Genomic DNA, 17155 nt, shown 5'->3' with positions numbered 1-17155 from the left:
AACCTCTCCTTAACTGACACCACCACCTGGGCCCCAAGCCCTCAGACAGGTCTGGGCTCTTTCAGCCTTCCCCTTGCACTGTTTCCAGATGTAGGAAAACTCCCCGCTGAAGCCACTTCTCTACCCGTCCAGGTCCTCAGCCCTGTCACCAGCTCCCTCACCCCAGCAGGGTCCTCACCCCCAGCAAATAAAACCACACAGTTCTCTACAAAACAGACTGCTTCCAGTGGAGCTTGGGGCTTGCTCTCCGGTCCCATCCAAATCCCTGGGATGGACGCACCGAGAACTCCCGCCACAGGAATTTGGCTGAGCCCCTCCACAAGGCAGGATTGTAGTTATGGGTGCCGCTGGGACCATGGGCGACCATTCTGTCCCCATACGAGGGCTTGCACACAGGGCCCGTTCCATGAGCTTTAGGGCCGAAGGGGGACAAGATTATACAGGCTCCTTGTTCATTAAATGGGCACACATTAGGCGCCTGCTGTGTGATAAGCTCTGTGCTATGCTTTGTGGGGAGTGCGACATCGATGCCTGGATCCAGACTTCGATCTGGAGAAACGAATTCGTCATTGATCTTTGTGAGAAGAGTCAGCCTTCCCACGAAGACGACAAGTGAGTTGTAACAGTTGTGACAATACACCGCTCAAGAGAACCTTCTCTGTTGAGGGTGGAAACCCGCATCAAGGACAAACCCGAACACTGTTCTCTGCCACACCCAAGATGGCCACCTGCCCGGTGCCCCTGTACTGAGTTGCACGCAGGCGCACTCAGCCTGCCACTCCTAACATGGCACATCAGCGCGGCACCCCGGGGCGGGGCCGCGGGCGGAAGCGGGTGTGACAGGGACGGGAGCCGAGAGGGCACTCGGAGGCGAGGTACTGGGCAGTGAGAGCCGCTGGGAGGGTTGAAGTCATGATCCTCCCACAGGAGGCGTCCGCCTGGTGGCGGGAGATCGAGGACAAGCTGAAGCAGGTGGGGCTGGAGCTGGGGAGGCGGGGGAGGAGGTGAGGGAGGGGGGCGAGATGCGGGCCGGGCCTCTACTCAGGGAGGCGGCGGGAGTGGGAGGGGGCCCTCCCTGCGAGGAGACCTAGTCTCCTAGGGGCGAGGCCGTGGATCTAGGACGCGGTGGTCTCCTTTAGCCTTCGGCTTCTGGTGATGTCCTTGCATGCGCTCCCCCCAGGAGGAGGAGACGCTGTCCTTCATCCGAGACAGACTGGAGAAGAGTGACCAGCTTTCCAAGAACATGGTGAGTAACCCCTCAGCTGGGAGGGCTTCCAGACGCTGGAGGAGAACCCTGCGACCCGGTAGTTCTGGCACCTAAGGCCTGGAGGTGCGGGTCTGGGTAGTGGTGGTGGTAACCTGTGGGTTTCTCTAGCAACAGTGTGACACGTCTCTTAACACTCCCTTCCCCTTGTCCGCCCCTTCGCTGAGGATGCTGCAGCCCCCACTGGCCTGGACTTTCTGCTTTCTGCCTAAGTTCTCCATTCTTCCTTCTCTCCTTCTGCAGACATTTAGTGAGACTGACTTAGGTGGGCTGGGTACTGGCCATGCGTCATCGTCAATTCAAGTGAGGGTTGGACGGCTGGGTTACCACTTCTGAGATTACTGAGGGCAGAAAAAGACTCAGCCTTCACCCCAGAGGGCTTGAGGTGTAAAATGAGCTCTGAAGTCAGAGAGATCTGGGGTCTAGTCCCCGCCCCTCCACCTATTTGTGTGTGGCCCCTGACAGGTAACTCTGAGCCTCAGTTACTTCCTCTGCTAAAACAGACGATGCCAACCTCCAGTGTAACTGTGAAGGTCATAGAAGCCAATGCATGCAGATGCATTTTGCATAGTACCTGGTATACAATAGGTCCTCAGTAAATATGAGTTTCCTTCCTTGTTCCTAGAGAAGATTGGAAAAGCACAAACTGAGCAGATACAAACTTGAGTATGTTTTTTATAACACAGTCATCAGGTGCTAGGCCTTACTTAATGAGATTCACTCTTAGAGAGAAAGGGTTTTGAAGGTACCAGCAATGCATTTGAGGCTACTCTGTATGAAACTATTTCCTGTTCAGTCCAGGAAAGCATCAGAGAGAATAGAGATTGAGATTTGGCTTCAAAGGGTGGAAGGGAAGCCATCCTGAGGTGATTATCTGAGGAGGAGTTAATTTAATGCTTGACTTGCCTTCAAATCAAACTTCAGCCAATTTATTTGGGCCACCTCCTATGTGCCAGGCACAGGGTAGGTTCTGGGGATACAGTGGTGAACAGATATACCCTGTCCCTTCCCTCCTGGAGCTTATTGTCTAGAAAACCAGAGAAGAGGCAGCAATTGCCAAAGACCTGGTGGGTGGCAGAAGCAGTGCTGGGACAACCCTGAGGCCTGAGAGCATGGAGCTTCCCCCCGCAGGTGTCTATCCTGTCATCCATTGAGAGTCGCCTTATGAAGCTGGAGAACTCCATCATCCCTGTGCACAAACAGATGGAGAACCTGCAGCGGCTGCAGGAGAATGTTGAGAAGACCCTGTCCTGTCTGGACCACGTTATCAGCTACTACCATGTGGCTAGTGACACTGAGAAGATCATCAGGGAGGGGTGAGCTAGGGCCAGAAGGTCACATTCCTAACGCCTCTTGCACCAGTGGCTGTAGGCCTTGGAAGGGAGGAGTAGATATATTTGAGCCTCGAGTCCCCTGTGTTAATTCTCTTCTCCCCTTTCCAAATACCATTCTCTTGGTCCTTCCTCTTCAACTTCCATCTGCCCAGGCTAATAGGACTTTTCTCCTTTCCAGCCCCCCAGGTAGGCTGGAAGAGTACCTGGGCAGCATGGCTAAGATTCAGAAGGCTGTGGAGTATTTCCAGGACAACATCCCAGACAGCCCAGAGCTCAACAAAGTGGTAAGGGGCCAGCAGAGTGATGTGAGAGGTTTGGGGACACGAGTCACGGCCCTGGTCTCATGAGAGACACTGAACCAGCTTAAAAGAGAATATAGTAGAATAAACAGAAGTATATAATACCATACACATACTGTAGGCATTAAGATCTCTGTCTCAGAAATTACAGGTATACATTTTTATTGTATCTTAATAATTTAACTAAATTATAAGTTAAATATTAAGTATAAGTTTAACATTTGATTTTTATAAATGCATGGGTATTTTTTTATTGTAGCAAAAAATACATAATATAAAATTTGCCTTTTTAACCATCTTTAAAGGAACAGTTCAGTGACATTAAGTACGTTCACACTGTCGTATAACCATCTCCAGAATTCTTTTCATCATCTCAGACTGAAACCCTGTACCCATTAAACACTAACTCCTCTTTCTCCTCCCCACCAATCCCTGGCCATCATCACTCTACTTTCTGACTCAATGAATTTGACTAGTCAGGGGACCTGCATTCATGTTTTCATATTCAATTTTTTTTGTGTCATATCTTTGTGTTTAAGTTTTGGGGTCTTTAGATCACCAGAGGGAGATGGAGAAGGGCTGGGAAGTGAGATTTACTCAATGCATTGAGGAAAGGAGAGAATGCAGACAGGAGAAAAGGTGGGAGCAGAGGCCCAGACATCCCAGCCACTGAGGAACATTAGAGGGCAGGCCAGCTTGGACCCCCAGTCACCTGGCACACCTTCCTGGTGGCACCACAGTTCTTGCCCTGAGGCGTGTGTCTTACCCAGAAGAGGGGGTGGGCTGGGGAACAAAGATGGGAAACTGGCTTTTCTCCCACCCAGAAAGCTGTTGCTTAGAACAGTGCCTCCCAGCTTTTCTCCCATCGTGGCTCCATCAGAAATGAGAATGTTTGTGTGGCACACTGGGGTAAAGTAACTAGCCAGTGGTCTCTGGCTGCACACAGCGCCACCTGGCTACCCGGAGGACTGACAAGATCAATACCTCGGCACACCAGTAATGCAGTGGGCACACACCAGTAAAACCATAATACTGCAGCCCTTGGGTGGGCAGCCTGGGCTCAGAGATTGGGATGCCAGGGGCTGGAGAACTTGATTCTTGAGGGTCTCTACCAAGTTTGGATCACAGAGTGAAGAGCTCTGTGCTAGAACTTGGGTGTGGGAGTGGATTAGAGAAGGAGAATACAAAAAATATGCTATAGGTTTACCCTAGGGGACGTACTTTTCATTTAAGCAGAAATGCTCCAACTCCTCTCTCTATTTTTAAAACATCTTTACTGAGATATAATTCACATACCATAAAATTTACCCATTTAAAGTATAAAACGCAGTAGTTTTAGTATAATCACAGAGTTGTGCAACAACACTGGAATAAATTTTATAACATTTTCATCGCCTAAAAAAAGAAATCCATTGGCAGTCACTCTTCTTCCCTTCCCTCCCCCATTCACCCAGCCTCTGGTAATCACTCAGCTATTTTCTGTCTCTGTAAATTTACCTATTCTGGACTTCTTCTGAAAATGGAATCACACAATATGTGACCTTTTGTGTCTGGCTTCCTTCACTTAGCATAATGTTTTCAAAGTTCATCTATGTGGTAGCGTGTGGCAGTGTTTCATTCCATTGTATGGTTGAATAATATTGCATTGTATGGATCTGCCACGTTTTGTTTATCCGTCCATCACTTGGTGGACACTCCACTTTTTGGCTGTTATGAACAATGTTGCTATGAACCCTTGTGTATGAACTTTTCTGTGAACATATATTTTCAATTCTCTTATCTGCTCTGGATACGTGTCACTTGTCAGATACATGATTTGCAAGTATTTCCTCTCATTCTGTGAATTGTATTTTCACTTTTTTGATGGTGTCATTTACAGCACAAAAGTTTTTAATTTGATGTAGTCCAATTTATCTATTTTTTTCTTTTGCAAACCCTTTTCTAACAAGAACACAAATTAATGGTACAATGAGAAAATAATCAGCTGATATCTGTGAAGCACCTACTTCTTGTAAAACTCTGGGTTTCACCTATGAACATCCATTTTGAGAGAACACAAGGGAAATAAATAATCAAGGAAAGCTTCCCGGCATTTATTCTCTGGGAAAAAGGAAGTGAAGGCAGAGGAGGGCCGAGGCCCTGAATCAGGAAGGCAAAGGAAGGGGATGGGGAGGCGAGGGCCTGCTGAATGCTGGAACAGCCGTGGACCCTCTTTCTTCCCTCCCTCCTCCCTTCCTTCCTTCTTCCCTGTAGAAGCTGCTGTTTGAGATGGGGAAGGAGTCGCTGGAGTCCGAGTTCTGCAGCCTGATGACACGGCATAGCAAGGTCTTGTACCCTGTGCTCACCCTGGATCTGATCAGCGGTAAGGACGACCTGGAGGTACAGGAGGAGGTGCCCCTAGAGCATCTGCCTGAGAGCGTGCTGCAGGACGTGATCCGCATCTCCCGCTGGCTGGTGGAATATGGATGCAACCAAGGTGAGGTGTCCTGGGGAGGTGGGGGCCCAGGTGGCAGGGCCAGAGGGAGTGGACTTTGCCCTCTGTTTCTTTAATCCACCTGCATTTCTTTTAAAACAAAGGAGTTTATTAGGAAACAATATGAGCAATAAGTCTACAGCTTATGTATCAAATTATGAATCTAGCTAAATTCAAGCTTTTTTTTGTATACCTTACTTTCCTGTTTCTTTCCTTTTTTTGATTAATTATAAAAACTTCAAATGGCACAGAAAGGCTTAGGTGAAAAGCAAAAGTCCATCTCCCCACTTCCCTGATGCTTGCAGTATCATAACCCAAAGATGAGTACTGTTAAGGTTATTTATACCCTTCCAAAAAATTCTTTATGCCACTGTGTGTGTGTGTGTGTGTGTGTGTGTGTGAGAGAGAGAGAGAGAGAGAGAGAGAGAGAGAATAAATATGTGTGTATCTGCTCCTCGTTCCCAAGTGGAAGGAAGCATACTAAACACTCCCCTAAGATTGTTTTTTTGGATTTTGCTTTCAAATTAGTATTATGTCTTGAGTGTGTTCCACATCAGTACATGTATATTTGCTTCATTCTTTTTGGCAGCTGCATAATATTCCATGGTATGTTGGTGCATCATTTCTTTAAATCCAGTCCCAGAATTTTTTTTAAAATCCCAAGTTAAGCAAAAAATTAAAAAACACCCCAACAGTAATGAATATTCAATTTTAAGCTTTTTAGCCCCCCCACACCCTTCTTCTCTTTGTTAGTTTGTACACATACCAAGTTGTCAGTGTGCGTTATCACTATCCCTGCCTTCCCTCAAGGACTCTGTGGTGCCAGGTCTCAGGGCCGCCTGTACTGACCACACGGCACATCTGAGGCTCACGAGCTGCACTGTGGGAGCTGAGGGCTCAGCAGGAGCTTTTCAGGGGCTCCCTTGGGATAAGCCAGAGGCCAGTAGATGCCTCCAGACCCCTCAGCCCCCTTCAGTCAGAGCCTCAGTGCTTTGTTCCATTTTTCACATTGGCGACACACTCGTTGGGAACTGCTAAAATGTACCATGGCATATTCGTATCTTTTTCCTTGCTCGTTTGCATTTTTGGATTTTCCAGTTTTCCAATATCGACAAATAGTGCTGCAGTGAGCACAATTGGATGGCTTGCTTTTCTTATTTAGGAAGTTCTCTGAGATATTTTCTCAAAGGTGCAGTTATCAGGCAGAACTGTCTGAACAGATCTGTAACCTTCCTGCTGTCTTGAGTTCATCTCCGGGTAGGTGGGGCCAGTCAACTGACCCATCGAAAATCCCACAGCTATTTGTTCTTCATTAGCTTTATTTATCTTAGCTATTTGACAGGGTTTTCACAATCCTCTAATTTTTTAAAATTTGCATTTCATTCATGGCTAAAGAAATGGTGTGATTTTTAATTCAGTGACACTTGTCTCTTTACCGCATATACATTGCTCACATCCTTTGACCCCTTACCAAGTTGAAGCTGGATGTTAACTTTACATTTTTTTAATCTAAAAAACCTTACTGTGGACTTCCTTGGCAGTCCAGTGGTTAAGACTCTGCACTTCCAGCGCAGGGGACATGGGTTCAATCCCTGGTCAGGGAAGATGCCATGTGGCATGGCAAAAAAACAAAACAAAACAAAAACCTTACAGGGAATTCCCTGGCGGTTCAGTAGTTAGGACTTGGCACTTTCACTGCCAGGGGCCCAGGTTCAATCCCTGGCTAGAGACCTAATATCCCACAGGCCACACGGCACGGCCAAAAATAAATAAATAAAATAAAAAATAACAACTAACTGTTGGTTCTGTTGGGGGATACTTTCCCTTTTAAGCCTTTGATTTGGGACGGACGAGGCCATGTGGGAGGCCGCTAGGAAGGGGGTAGCAAGGAGCAGTGGCGGGCACCACTGCTGCCCTGCGGAGCTGCGTCTGGAAGTGAGAGGGAGGCCCTGGGGCCAGGCAGAGGCAGGGACCCCAGCTGTCGCCCATCTCTCCTCAGACTTCATGAACGTCTACTACCAGATCCGCTCCAGCCAGCTGGACCGCTCCATCAAAGGCCTGAAGGAGCATTTCCGGAAGAGCAGTTCTTCGTCCGGGGTCCCCTACTCCCCTGCTGTCCCCAACAAGAGGAAGGACACACCTACCAAGAAGCCGGTCAAGCGGCCAGGTGAGTCCCCACCCTGGCCCACCTCAGAACCAGACAGAAGATCTGTGGGACCCGGGTTACCTTTGGCTACCCTGGGGGTAGCAGCCGCTACAGCTTGACCTCACAGCGACCCCCAACTATAGGTATGCAGGACAGAAAGCAGGTGTCTGCCCACCTAGCAAGGCCCCATCCGGTGAGCTTCTCTCTACCCAGCCGAGTCTGGGGGCTACATAAGTGTCCTTGGAGTGGAGGGTCACAGGCACGGAGAGGTGGGCTGACAGGGGTGCCGGGGCAGAGCCCCTTGCTGGACCCCCTTCTCCTCCCTGCGTCAGGAGGCCAGGCACGCTGCTGCCGCCAAAACCGTGGACAGGACAGGGGCAGGCACTGCAGCCGTTACCTTGCAGAAAGCCAGGGTGGCTTGAAGAAGTGGATAGGGGAGAGTTTCCACTTTCACAGTCACCCAGAAAGGAAAATAACCCCACGCCTTCTCCAAAGAACTTAATCCGGCTTTTGGGCCCCACTCGAAAGTTAGTGCCTTGCGGCGGGAGAGTCAAGGGAGGGGTGTTGAGGTGGGAGACATCTGGGCTGTGGGCGTTGGTATCCTGGGCAAAGAGCTCACTGTCTGTCCTTCTTCCCGTCATCATGTCCCCTGTAGTCTACGCTCCAGGTAAACAGTGTTCCTGGGTGTCAGCTTCCGCTTGGCAAGCCTGGCTGTGTCTGGCTGCTGAGAGATGTGACCCTCAAGAGGCTGGGTGATTCCAGGGTGAGGGGCTGCTGCAGGCCCCAGGGAGAGAGAGCCAGTGAGGCTGGGGGCTGCTCCCACCCTAGCCTTCCCTGTCCAGCTGCTGCTGTGGGCACACACCCCACGTGCACCGGTGGGACACGCCCCTCATGACGGCGTTTTCCTTACCTGCCCCTCAGAGAACGAAGGACCTGTTGACAGTCGCCGTGAGCACCTGCTCCTCCTCAGGCCTTTGTTCAGGCTTCGGAGATACGGCTGAGCCAAGGGTGCCTGCAGGGGCACAGGGGAATAGAGCATAAGGGAATCTGGGTGGCCCCAGCAGGAAGAGCACTGCCTTCCCCCTCCCCAGTGTGGATATCCTGGCCGACCCCCTGGGGAACCTGCCACAAACGGTGACCCTACTAAGCCAGGCTGCGCAGCCACAGCTGGCTGCACCTGGGCCTGTCCGTCTCTGTGCCTTGGTTCTGGGAGGCTGCGAGGCTGCCTGGGCCTTGGCCTGTCTGTGCTCTCTTCCCCTCTGTCTCTTCTCTGATGGGCCCAGTGGAGGCCCCAGGACCCAGTCTGCATCCAAGAGTGCTGCTGGCCATGCAGGGAGCAGGGATCTGATCTCGGGGCCCCCAGTGGGCCTAATCTAGCTTGGCTTAGAGCCCCAAGAGGAAAACTCAGGCTCTGAGCGTCCCTCTGGTTTCTGTGGGCTTTCAAGAGTTGTCAGCAGCTGGGGGGCTCAGGACTGACGTCAGGAACTAAGGAATCAGGCCCCTGGGACATCAGTTCCCAGCCCTTGAAGAGAGGAGCAGGGAGGCCTCGGTGGGTAATGAAGCACCGACCTCAGCGTCGTTCATGGTAATTGTGCTCCTGATGGGTTTGGCGGCTGCCGGATCAGTGTCCCCAGCCCACGTCCACGCGAGCATACTGGGGAGGCTCCTGGAGGCCCGGCGGGCCCCCCTGCTCCTGGTCGGTTGTGGGGCAGGGCACTGACTCGCTCATTAGCGGGGCTGCTCACTGAAGGGGCAGAACCCAGCGAGACAGATGCTGAGCCCAAGCCCCAAACTTGGTTATTAGTAACTACTTGTGGTTGGTGCAAACAGAAAGAAACGAGCCGCTCCAGACTCTGTCCCTTCTCCACTAGCCTTCTGGGGAGCTGCCAGGACCCAAGAAGCCTCACTGTGTTCAGAGGTGCAAGTGGGCACCTGGGAGTCCCCAGGGAAGAGGGACGGAGTTACACTCATGGGTGCCTCCCCTGCCCCAGTACATTTTATTAACAGGGCAGCTGTACGCATCTGTTTTAAATGCTGTTTTATTTCCCCACGTTTTCCGCCCTGTGATGTCTCGTTCCCACAGAGGTAGCTGACCCTGGAGGCTGTGGGTGCTGCAGTTTTGTTTTCATTGTTCTCACTTGTGATACTAACTGTTGGTTCCCCCCCCCCATGCCAAGAGCATGTGCCCTTTCCTGCTGCCCTCCCTCCTGCTCTCTGTGTGATGGCTCTTATTAATTTCTTTTTGGCTTTTGAGTTTTCCCCAATTGCTTTGGCGGTTTGGGTCCCTCCCATGGTATATGGGGCCAGTCTGCTTCTGGGTCTCCAAGCCTTCCGTCTTGGGCGCTGCTGTCCCAGGAAGCTCAGTCCCATTTCACCAACTCCTGGGTGATGCTTTCCTTTGGCTACTGTTTAGCTGCGTCCCAGCACTGAGCATGCCTGGAGACCTCTGCCTGCCCTTTGGGGAGGAGCCATGGGCCTGCCCACTTCAAGGTGCCCCCAGGCTCTGTCACTTGGTCTCGCCTTCTAGGTGTGAGAGCTCCATCGCTAGCTCCTCCATCCCAGGCCCTTGTCTATTTCTGAGTTAAGTGCCACTCAGTACTGTTTTTTATTTTTGGCTTCTCCTGGTGGATCTTGGCCCATCTCATCTCCTTCACCCTCTGCACTTCCTAAAATGAACTCAGATCTGGAACAGTGAGGGTTGCTGGCAGGATCAGGAGCTCCACTGGGGGAACGAAATGTGTCCGTTCCTCCATCTCCTTCTGCGGGACCTCCGGTGGGCCTGGGAGAGGCCTGCTGAGAGAGATGGCACCCAGGTGTGCTCTCTGCTGGGGGTAGGCGTGGGCCTGGGGGGCAGGTGGAGGGCTGCTGCTGTTTTCTCTCACTCGTTTCCTAGGTCTTCTTATCTCCTCTCTGTGTGGCTCTGGTGACAGGGATGATCCATAAGGCTCAGAACCTTCTGAAACAATATTCCCAGCATGGTCTATATGGGAAAAAGGGGGGCTCTAACCTCATTCCTCTGGAAGGTAATCGTCCTGTGTTCCTCTCCTCTTCCCTCCTCCTCCACAGTGTGTCCACTCACGTGGTAGGGCAGAGCCTCCAAACCCCCAGAGGGCCTCGGGCGCAACCCTGAGAGGGGAGCAGGGGTGGGAACTGAGGTCCTGGGCCTCTGACCCCAGCTGGCTCGGGGGCAGCTTTCATGGCCCTCGGCCTGGCCCTGTCTGGCTGACGGCAGCTCTGCCCGCCCAGAGGCTTCCCGCTCCCTCCCCTCCCTGTCTCTGTCCTTGTCTCCTGTTTGAACTCAGAGAAAGTTCTTTGTCACTGGCAGCCCTTTCACGCTCAGACCAGCAGTGGCAGGACCAAGGCGGCCGAGGCCTCCTGGCCGCCCCCCTCCACCTGAAAGGCGAGCATGTGCCACAGGGGACAGGCAGCCCATACACCATGTCCCTGCCTCCCTCCCATCAGAGGAAGGACAGCCCTGCCCTAGTGGAACAGATCCACCTTCAAAAGAATGACCCTGGGGGCAAAAAGAAGCCTGTCCCCATTCACTGGGCAGTGACATTTCTCTAACTGGATCTCTCCCGAAATATGGTGAGATAAACCCCCTCGGGCTGAGCATCAGACCTTCCGCAGCTGCTGGAAACTTCAGAAACCCGGCTTTCTCTTAGCCTCCAGGCTTGGGGAAACCAGCTCCCGAGGATGGTCCGGGGCACTGCAAGTCAGGCTTGAAACGGCTGTTCCCAAGGTGGTCTGAGCAGAAGAGAGGCTCAGAGCCCTCTCCAATGCCCCTTCCTCTACACCCCATCTCACATCCCCCCCTGGAGATCGAGGGCTTCTTCCCAGTCCCCTGAGAGGCAGCCACCCTGCCCCTGGATAAATGCTGCTTGTGTTTGTGGCCGACGTTTCGCTAGGTCAGGAGCATGATTTCCGAGTTAAGCACCTGTCTGAGGCCCTGAACGACAAGCACGGTCCACTGGCTGGTGAGTACTGCAGCCCAGCCTGAGGGCAGCCATCGCTGCATTCACGGCCATCCCCAGAGGGCCTGCTCCGACCTGGCCTAGCCGGCTGCTCCGCTCCAAGGATGAGCCCGGCCTACTCGCCTCTCTCTCTCTCCAGTCTGTCTCTCTTTTGGGCACTAGGTCTCCTTGCCTCTCTCCAGGTGGGAGTGCACACCTGGCTCTCAGGGCCTGGGCCAAGGGCAGAAGTTGCCGCCACTCGGAAGGTGGGCAGAGAGGGCAGGCGGGCCCCTGGGGGGCAGGGAACAACAACACCTGACTCCAGCGATGGCTCCAAACCTCTAACCCCTCGGAGCCCATCCCTCGGCACATAGGACCAGGTTGCCAGCGGGCACCCCTGCCCCAGCCTCCAATGCAGTAGCAGGATCCTGTCTCCTGCTGGGGCAGCTGACAACCAGGGAGCCCTCCCCCTCTGAGGCTCATTTTGCCTCTTCTCCAGTTTTGACGCCATGCCAGCTAGCCTTATGGACCAGAGCCCACTGCCTTTTTATACGTTCTAGAAGGCCTGGCAGGGCTGGTATCTGGCTCCAGAGGCCCAGCATTTTCGGAGATGGATGACCACAGTGCCTGCCTCCTTGAGGTGGATGCGGCCACTTGCCCATCCCTGGGTGTCCTCTTCCCAGTACAATTCAGAATCCTCAGTCTTGGGGTCAGGCGTGTCTTATCCAGGAAGTCGACTGGGGGATCTTCTTATCCTTTTTATCCATCTCCCCAACACCTCTCGTACCTGACATTCTGGAACAAAGGCTGGACTCAACCCGTTTTCCCCCTCGCACCCTGTCGGGCCTGCTGGAGTTCTCTCAGCTTTCTGCCGGCACAGTCTTCTTCCCCATCTGCTGCTAGTCTGGCTACAGGCCAGGAACTGGGGAGACTCGTGCCCCACCCCACAGCAGGGAGAGGGTCTGCCCCAAGCCAGTAGCTCAGCGGCGCTGCTTTTCCCCCAGGGAGAGATGACATGCTGGATGTGGAGACCGACGCCTACATTCACTGCATCAGTGCCTTTGTCAAGCTGGCCCAGAGCGAGTACCAGCTGCTGACGGACGTCATCCCTGAGCACCATCAGAAAAAGACCTTTGACTCTTTGATACAGGTCCTGCCCCACTCCACCCTGCCCCTGAGCCCTGACCAGATGCCCCAGCAAGAGCTGTCACTTCAGAAGCTTGAGTTTGGTCCAGGCATGTGGTCCATAGCCCTCAACTCCAGCCACCACCTCCACGTCCCATCCTGGGGATCTGTCCTGGGTGGTGTGTCCTGGTCAGGACCTCCCCATTGGGGGCATACTTCCCCCACGCCCCTCCAGGTGCCCTCACTGTCCCTGGGAACCGGCTGTCTGCCCCCTCCCCTGAGCCCTCTCCCTGCCCCGCTCTCTCAGGATGCCCTGGATGGGCTGATGCTTGAAGGGGAGAACACTGTGGCTGCTGCCTGGAAGGCCATCATCCGACACGAATTCTCGGCTGTGCTCACCGTCTTCCCCATCCTGCGGCACCTCAAGCAGACCAAGCCTGAGTTTGACCAGGTGCTCCAGGTATGTGGGTGAGGATGCCCTTGGGGACTCCGGGAGGAGGAATCCTGTTGCCCGGCACAGCCTCCCAGGAGAACTGTGTTCTCTACCCCCATGCATCTGCTCTGAGGGTGAATGGCGACAGCTTCCTCAGGGCCCCGGGCATGTGGAGGTGCTCTCAGGGTGAGTGAAGAGGGGAGACAGTCCCCTGGGGTGAGGGGCTGGGAAGGAGCAGGGCCCCAGGCACAGCCTATAGTCGGGTTCTGCGCCCTGTGCAACCATGTGCTTCCTCAGGGGACGGCCGCCAGCACCAAGAGCAAGCTGCCCAGCCTCATCACTTCCATGGAGACCGTTGGAGCCAAAACATTGGAGGACTTTGCTGACAACATCAAGGTGCCCTCCCTCCCTCTGCTGCCATGCAGGACGGCCCATGGGGCTGTGGGCAGGGCCACCCGTGACCTGGCTTGGGAACTTTCTGAAAGCAGGCCTCCAAGAGGGGCGGGCCTGCCCTGTGGGGAAGCTGGCCGTGCTGCTAGTCTCCACTGTCCTCAACACTGCTTTATCTCTTGTGCACAAAGCCTGCCCAGTTTCATACCATTTAATTTGGACCACTTCATGAGCTGAGCTCTTCCTCCCTGGTACTGTAATTAATGCCATTTCGTCCAAGATGCTCTTGAAGAGATCTGTTGGTTCCATCAGGATCCCCACACCACCCACCAGAGTTCCTGGCACACAGCATGTGTTCATGAGAGGTATGTCGCTGGAAAAAGGATTATAGGTATGTGAAGAGCGGAAAGGGGAAGCTGGACATACTCCATCTCTACAGAATTTAAGTTCACAGTTGAATCTTGGCCTGCTGAAATTTTCCCAAAGCTCCAAGTTTAACCTCCGAGGCCCAAAGGGTCCCCAGAGCCCATCCCTTCCCCTTCCTGGACCATCCCCTTCCTTCTCTGAGGGGATCCTTCAGAGAAGGGGGACCAGGAAGCAGAGGCCACCCTCCTATCAAAGAGTCCCAGGTAGCACTGGCATAAGACCGAGACCTCCCTCTCTTTAATTGCCTGTGCCTCCATTTCACTCTCCAGTAAACAGTGTTAAGACTCCCAAGTTGAGTCTGGTGAGGTACACACCCCAGTGATGGGGAACACACAATGGGACATCAGATCACTGCCAAAGGTGACAGAGAAAGGAGAGACACAGCCACTCTGAGGACCAGGATCAGTGAGAGTAACACAACAGATGGATTTCTAGGGGGTCAAGCAAATCTAGAAGCACTCTGCAAATGATGTGTTTGTGGAGGGGCCTGAAGCTGCGTGATCCAAAAGAGAAACTGGCCCAGAGAAAGAAGCCTTCAGCAGCCCAATTCCTGCCCCAGAGCCAGTAATCTCCAGGAACTAAATAGGAGGAAGGTAACCTCCACATCCACCAGGCCATGGGAGGAAAAACAAACGGGGGCAGGTATCTTTTGCTACGGCCAAGTCCATTTGGCTATGCAGAGGCAGCAGATACTTCACCTGGGATGCTGAGTGTACTTTATTTTAATCAAGCAGAGTGTATTTGTAGTTTTTCTTCTGGGCATCCTTGTGCTTTCAACCTTGCTCGCTTACCCAGTAAGAAATGTTTAAGTAGGAAGGAAGTTAAAGAGAAGGTGGAAAAGAGATGAAGAGGGTGACAGAAAACTGGGAACAACACCCAGGCCAGCAGAATGGTACCTTTTTGTGGATTTCCTCTGGTGAATAATGAACTAGCACTGGCAGTTTGAAACTTTGAAAAATCCCTTAAATGCTTTTCAGTCTTCCCTCACGTAAAGTTTGCACCACCTGCAGAAAGCAAAACGTGTGTGTACAGGGGTGACTATAAAGTATGTACTGAGACTGTCTTCATCCTTTTTACATTATAGTCCCATCCTCTGTGGAGAGACAAACTTGTACGTATAGCATTGCCCAGGCTTTATAGCAGATCTGTGATATGACTTTAGGATAACTTATAACGGTAATCACTTATAAGGTAAACCCTGCTTATCAGCTTAATCAAATGGGGAAAGGAGGAATTTTGTTAGAAATGCAGATTTCCAGGCCTTGTCCAGACCTGCAGAATTAGGGAGGAAGAAAGTGAGGGGTAAAGAACATGTACATGAGGAAAATATACAGCAGAATGAGATTATATGTGGAAGGAGCAATTGGAAGCGCTTGATATTTCCCCTGGAGTGAAGACTCCCTCGGGGCTTCTCAGAGGTTCTTCCGCCTGGTGGTGGGCGTGCTTCAGCATCCACCCACTTCCTCTCCATTGCTCCAGACAGCAGACAAGGCTGCCCAGCCCTCGGGGTCTCCCCGCACTGGGAGCAACTCAGGCCCTGTGCGCAAGCCCTTCTCCCCACCCCGACCTTGGAAACCCTCTCACTCGTGGCTATTCCAACCCTCTTACGTCACAAAGAGATCAATTCCGTTTCCTGAAGAGCATCAGTCGCCGCGGTAACTTCCGGGAAGTGCAAATGGAAACACACCCGCTCCCCAAAAGAGCGGAGACAAGATAAACACCGCCCAGCTAAGACTAGGGGGACATCCCAGGGAAAGAGGGAATCTTCTCCGCGAGTCCGCCCCCAGGAGGCCAGACTTGGGACCTGTCATTCAGAAAATTCCCTCGTTTCGGTCCCCCTTAGGGAGACACGCTCCCAGAAGGGCCGCCTGTCGGGGAAATGCCCCTTGCCTTTTGCCACTAGCCAGAGACCAGAGTGAAACCGGAGGAAAGATGCCTCCTCCAAAGCTGGGAAGAAGGGAAAAGGGAAAGACGGGGTGATGAAGGCCAAAGGTGTGAAGTCCTGCCGCACGCGGCCGGCTCTGAAGGCGGCCCTCCGCGGCCTGGAGTCCCGGGCAGGGTTGGACAGAGGCCAAGGCACTGCCCCAGAGAGGAGAGGGATAGGTGGGTGGAGGGTGGTGGCCCGGGGCCCTGGGAAAGAGAGGACCTGAGTGGGACGCAGTTCCGCAGCGGCCCCTGAGAAGCACCCAGATGCTGACGGGGGTGGTCAAACAATGGATCCCGGTCGCCCATGGCAAAACCCTGCCCCTGCCCTCCTAATGACTCTACCCGCTGCCCTGGCCACGGTTCCAGCGGAAATCGTCTGTCCTCCCTCCTTGCTCTCAGTCCTCTCCGGCAAGTGGCAAAGGGAAGGGGGCATTTCCCTGGACCATGAACCCTGATTCCAACCCCCAGCGCTGCAGAGAAGCCCCAGCTTGCTCGTCCAGTCTGGCTGATACTTCCAGACCCTGGGAGCGTGCCTCTTCCCACAGCACGGACAGGGAAACTGAGGCCTAGAGAGGGACAAAGTCACCCACAGAGAACTAGGAGGTAGAAGTCAGGCAAATAACACCGCTGGGGCTCTGGCTTGGGAGCGCTTAGTCTGCCTGGGACGAGGGCTTGAGGCCAGGGGTTCGAACGAACCTTTCCCGGATCGAGCCTGCAGACTCTCGGGTTTCCTCTGGGGTGGTCCCCAGATAAGAATAGATCCCATTTGTTGGAGGTTTTATGGGTATAAACTCACTGAATTCCCACAACAGACAAACAAGGTAGGTAAGTTCACCCTTATTTTACAGGTGAGAAAACTGACGCTCTGTGATTAAAATGAAACTTGCCCACAGCTGCATTGCTAATAAACTCGCCGAGCCGAAATTTCTCCAGAGCCTATATATGCTGTGAACCTTGGATCCAAACCACTCACCCAGCTTCAGTGCTCATCTCCCGCATTCGCCTTGGTGCTTGCCCCCCATGGCTCGAAGATCCCTTTAGCTCTTGGGCCTGTAGTTATCCTGGATGACAAAGGAGCATGGGTGCAAGTTGTCCCCCCGAAGGCAGGCAGCAGAGAGTATAGAGGAGGGTAAACGGTTCTGAAAAGCCATAATACGCGGACTGCACGCGCATTGCAGTGGTCGGATATAGATGCCCGCGACTCTCGGGGCCGCCAGTGGCAGGGCGCGCTAGGGTCGTGCCAGCTCCATCCCTGGCTCTGCCACATTTGTTATGTGACCTCCAGTTAGCCGCTTCTCCCCAGCCCTAGCTGAAATTTTAGAGCTCCAGGCGCACGCAAAGTTGCCTAATTGAAATAGACTAAATAAGACTGCGGGGAAGACCGGG

The 17155-nt window shown here is 53.1% G+C and overlaps 2 protein-coding genes across 2 annotated transcripts; both read left to right on the top strand.

The window, feature by feature from the left end:
- Positions 1–853: 853 nt before the first annotated feature.
- Positions 854–2945, top strand: LOC309793472 (exocyst complex component 7-like; the record flags this gene model as incomplete). Its single annotated transcript, XM_082603939.1, has 4 exons — positions 854–972; positions 1181–1246; positions 2396–2580; positions 2777–2945. Exons 1-4 carry the CDS (start codon positions 913–915, stop codon positions 2943–2945), a joined length of 480 nt encoding a protein of 159 aa, XP_082460065.1. The 5' UTR covers positions 854–912.
- Positions 2946–5165: 2220 nt separating this feature from the next.
- On the top strand, positions 5166–15502 carry LOC309794214 (exocyst complex component 7-like; the record flags this gene model as incomplete). Its single annotated transcript, XM_082605424.1, has 6 exons — positions 5166–5373; positions 7370–7537; positions 12474–12619; positions 12902–13054; positions 13325–13468; positions 15323–15502. 6 exons carry the CDS (start codon positions 5166–5168, stop codon positions 15500–15502), a joined length of 999 nt encoding a protein of 332 aa, XP_082461550.1.
- Positions 15503–17155: the final 1653 nt, after the last annotated feature.

This window comes from Mesoplodon mirus, assembly GCF_964341445.2.
Source record: "Mesoplodon mirus genome assembly, chromosome: 18".
Taxonomy (NCBI): domain Eukaryota; kingdom Metazoa; phylum Chordata; class Mammalia; order Artiodactyla; family Ziphiidae; genus Mesoplodon; species Mesoplodon mirus.
The sequence above is the reverse complement of the archived record's forward strand: the minus strand, read 5'-3'. Positions and strand labels throughout refer to the sequence as shown.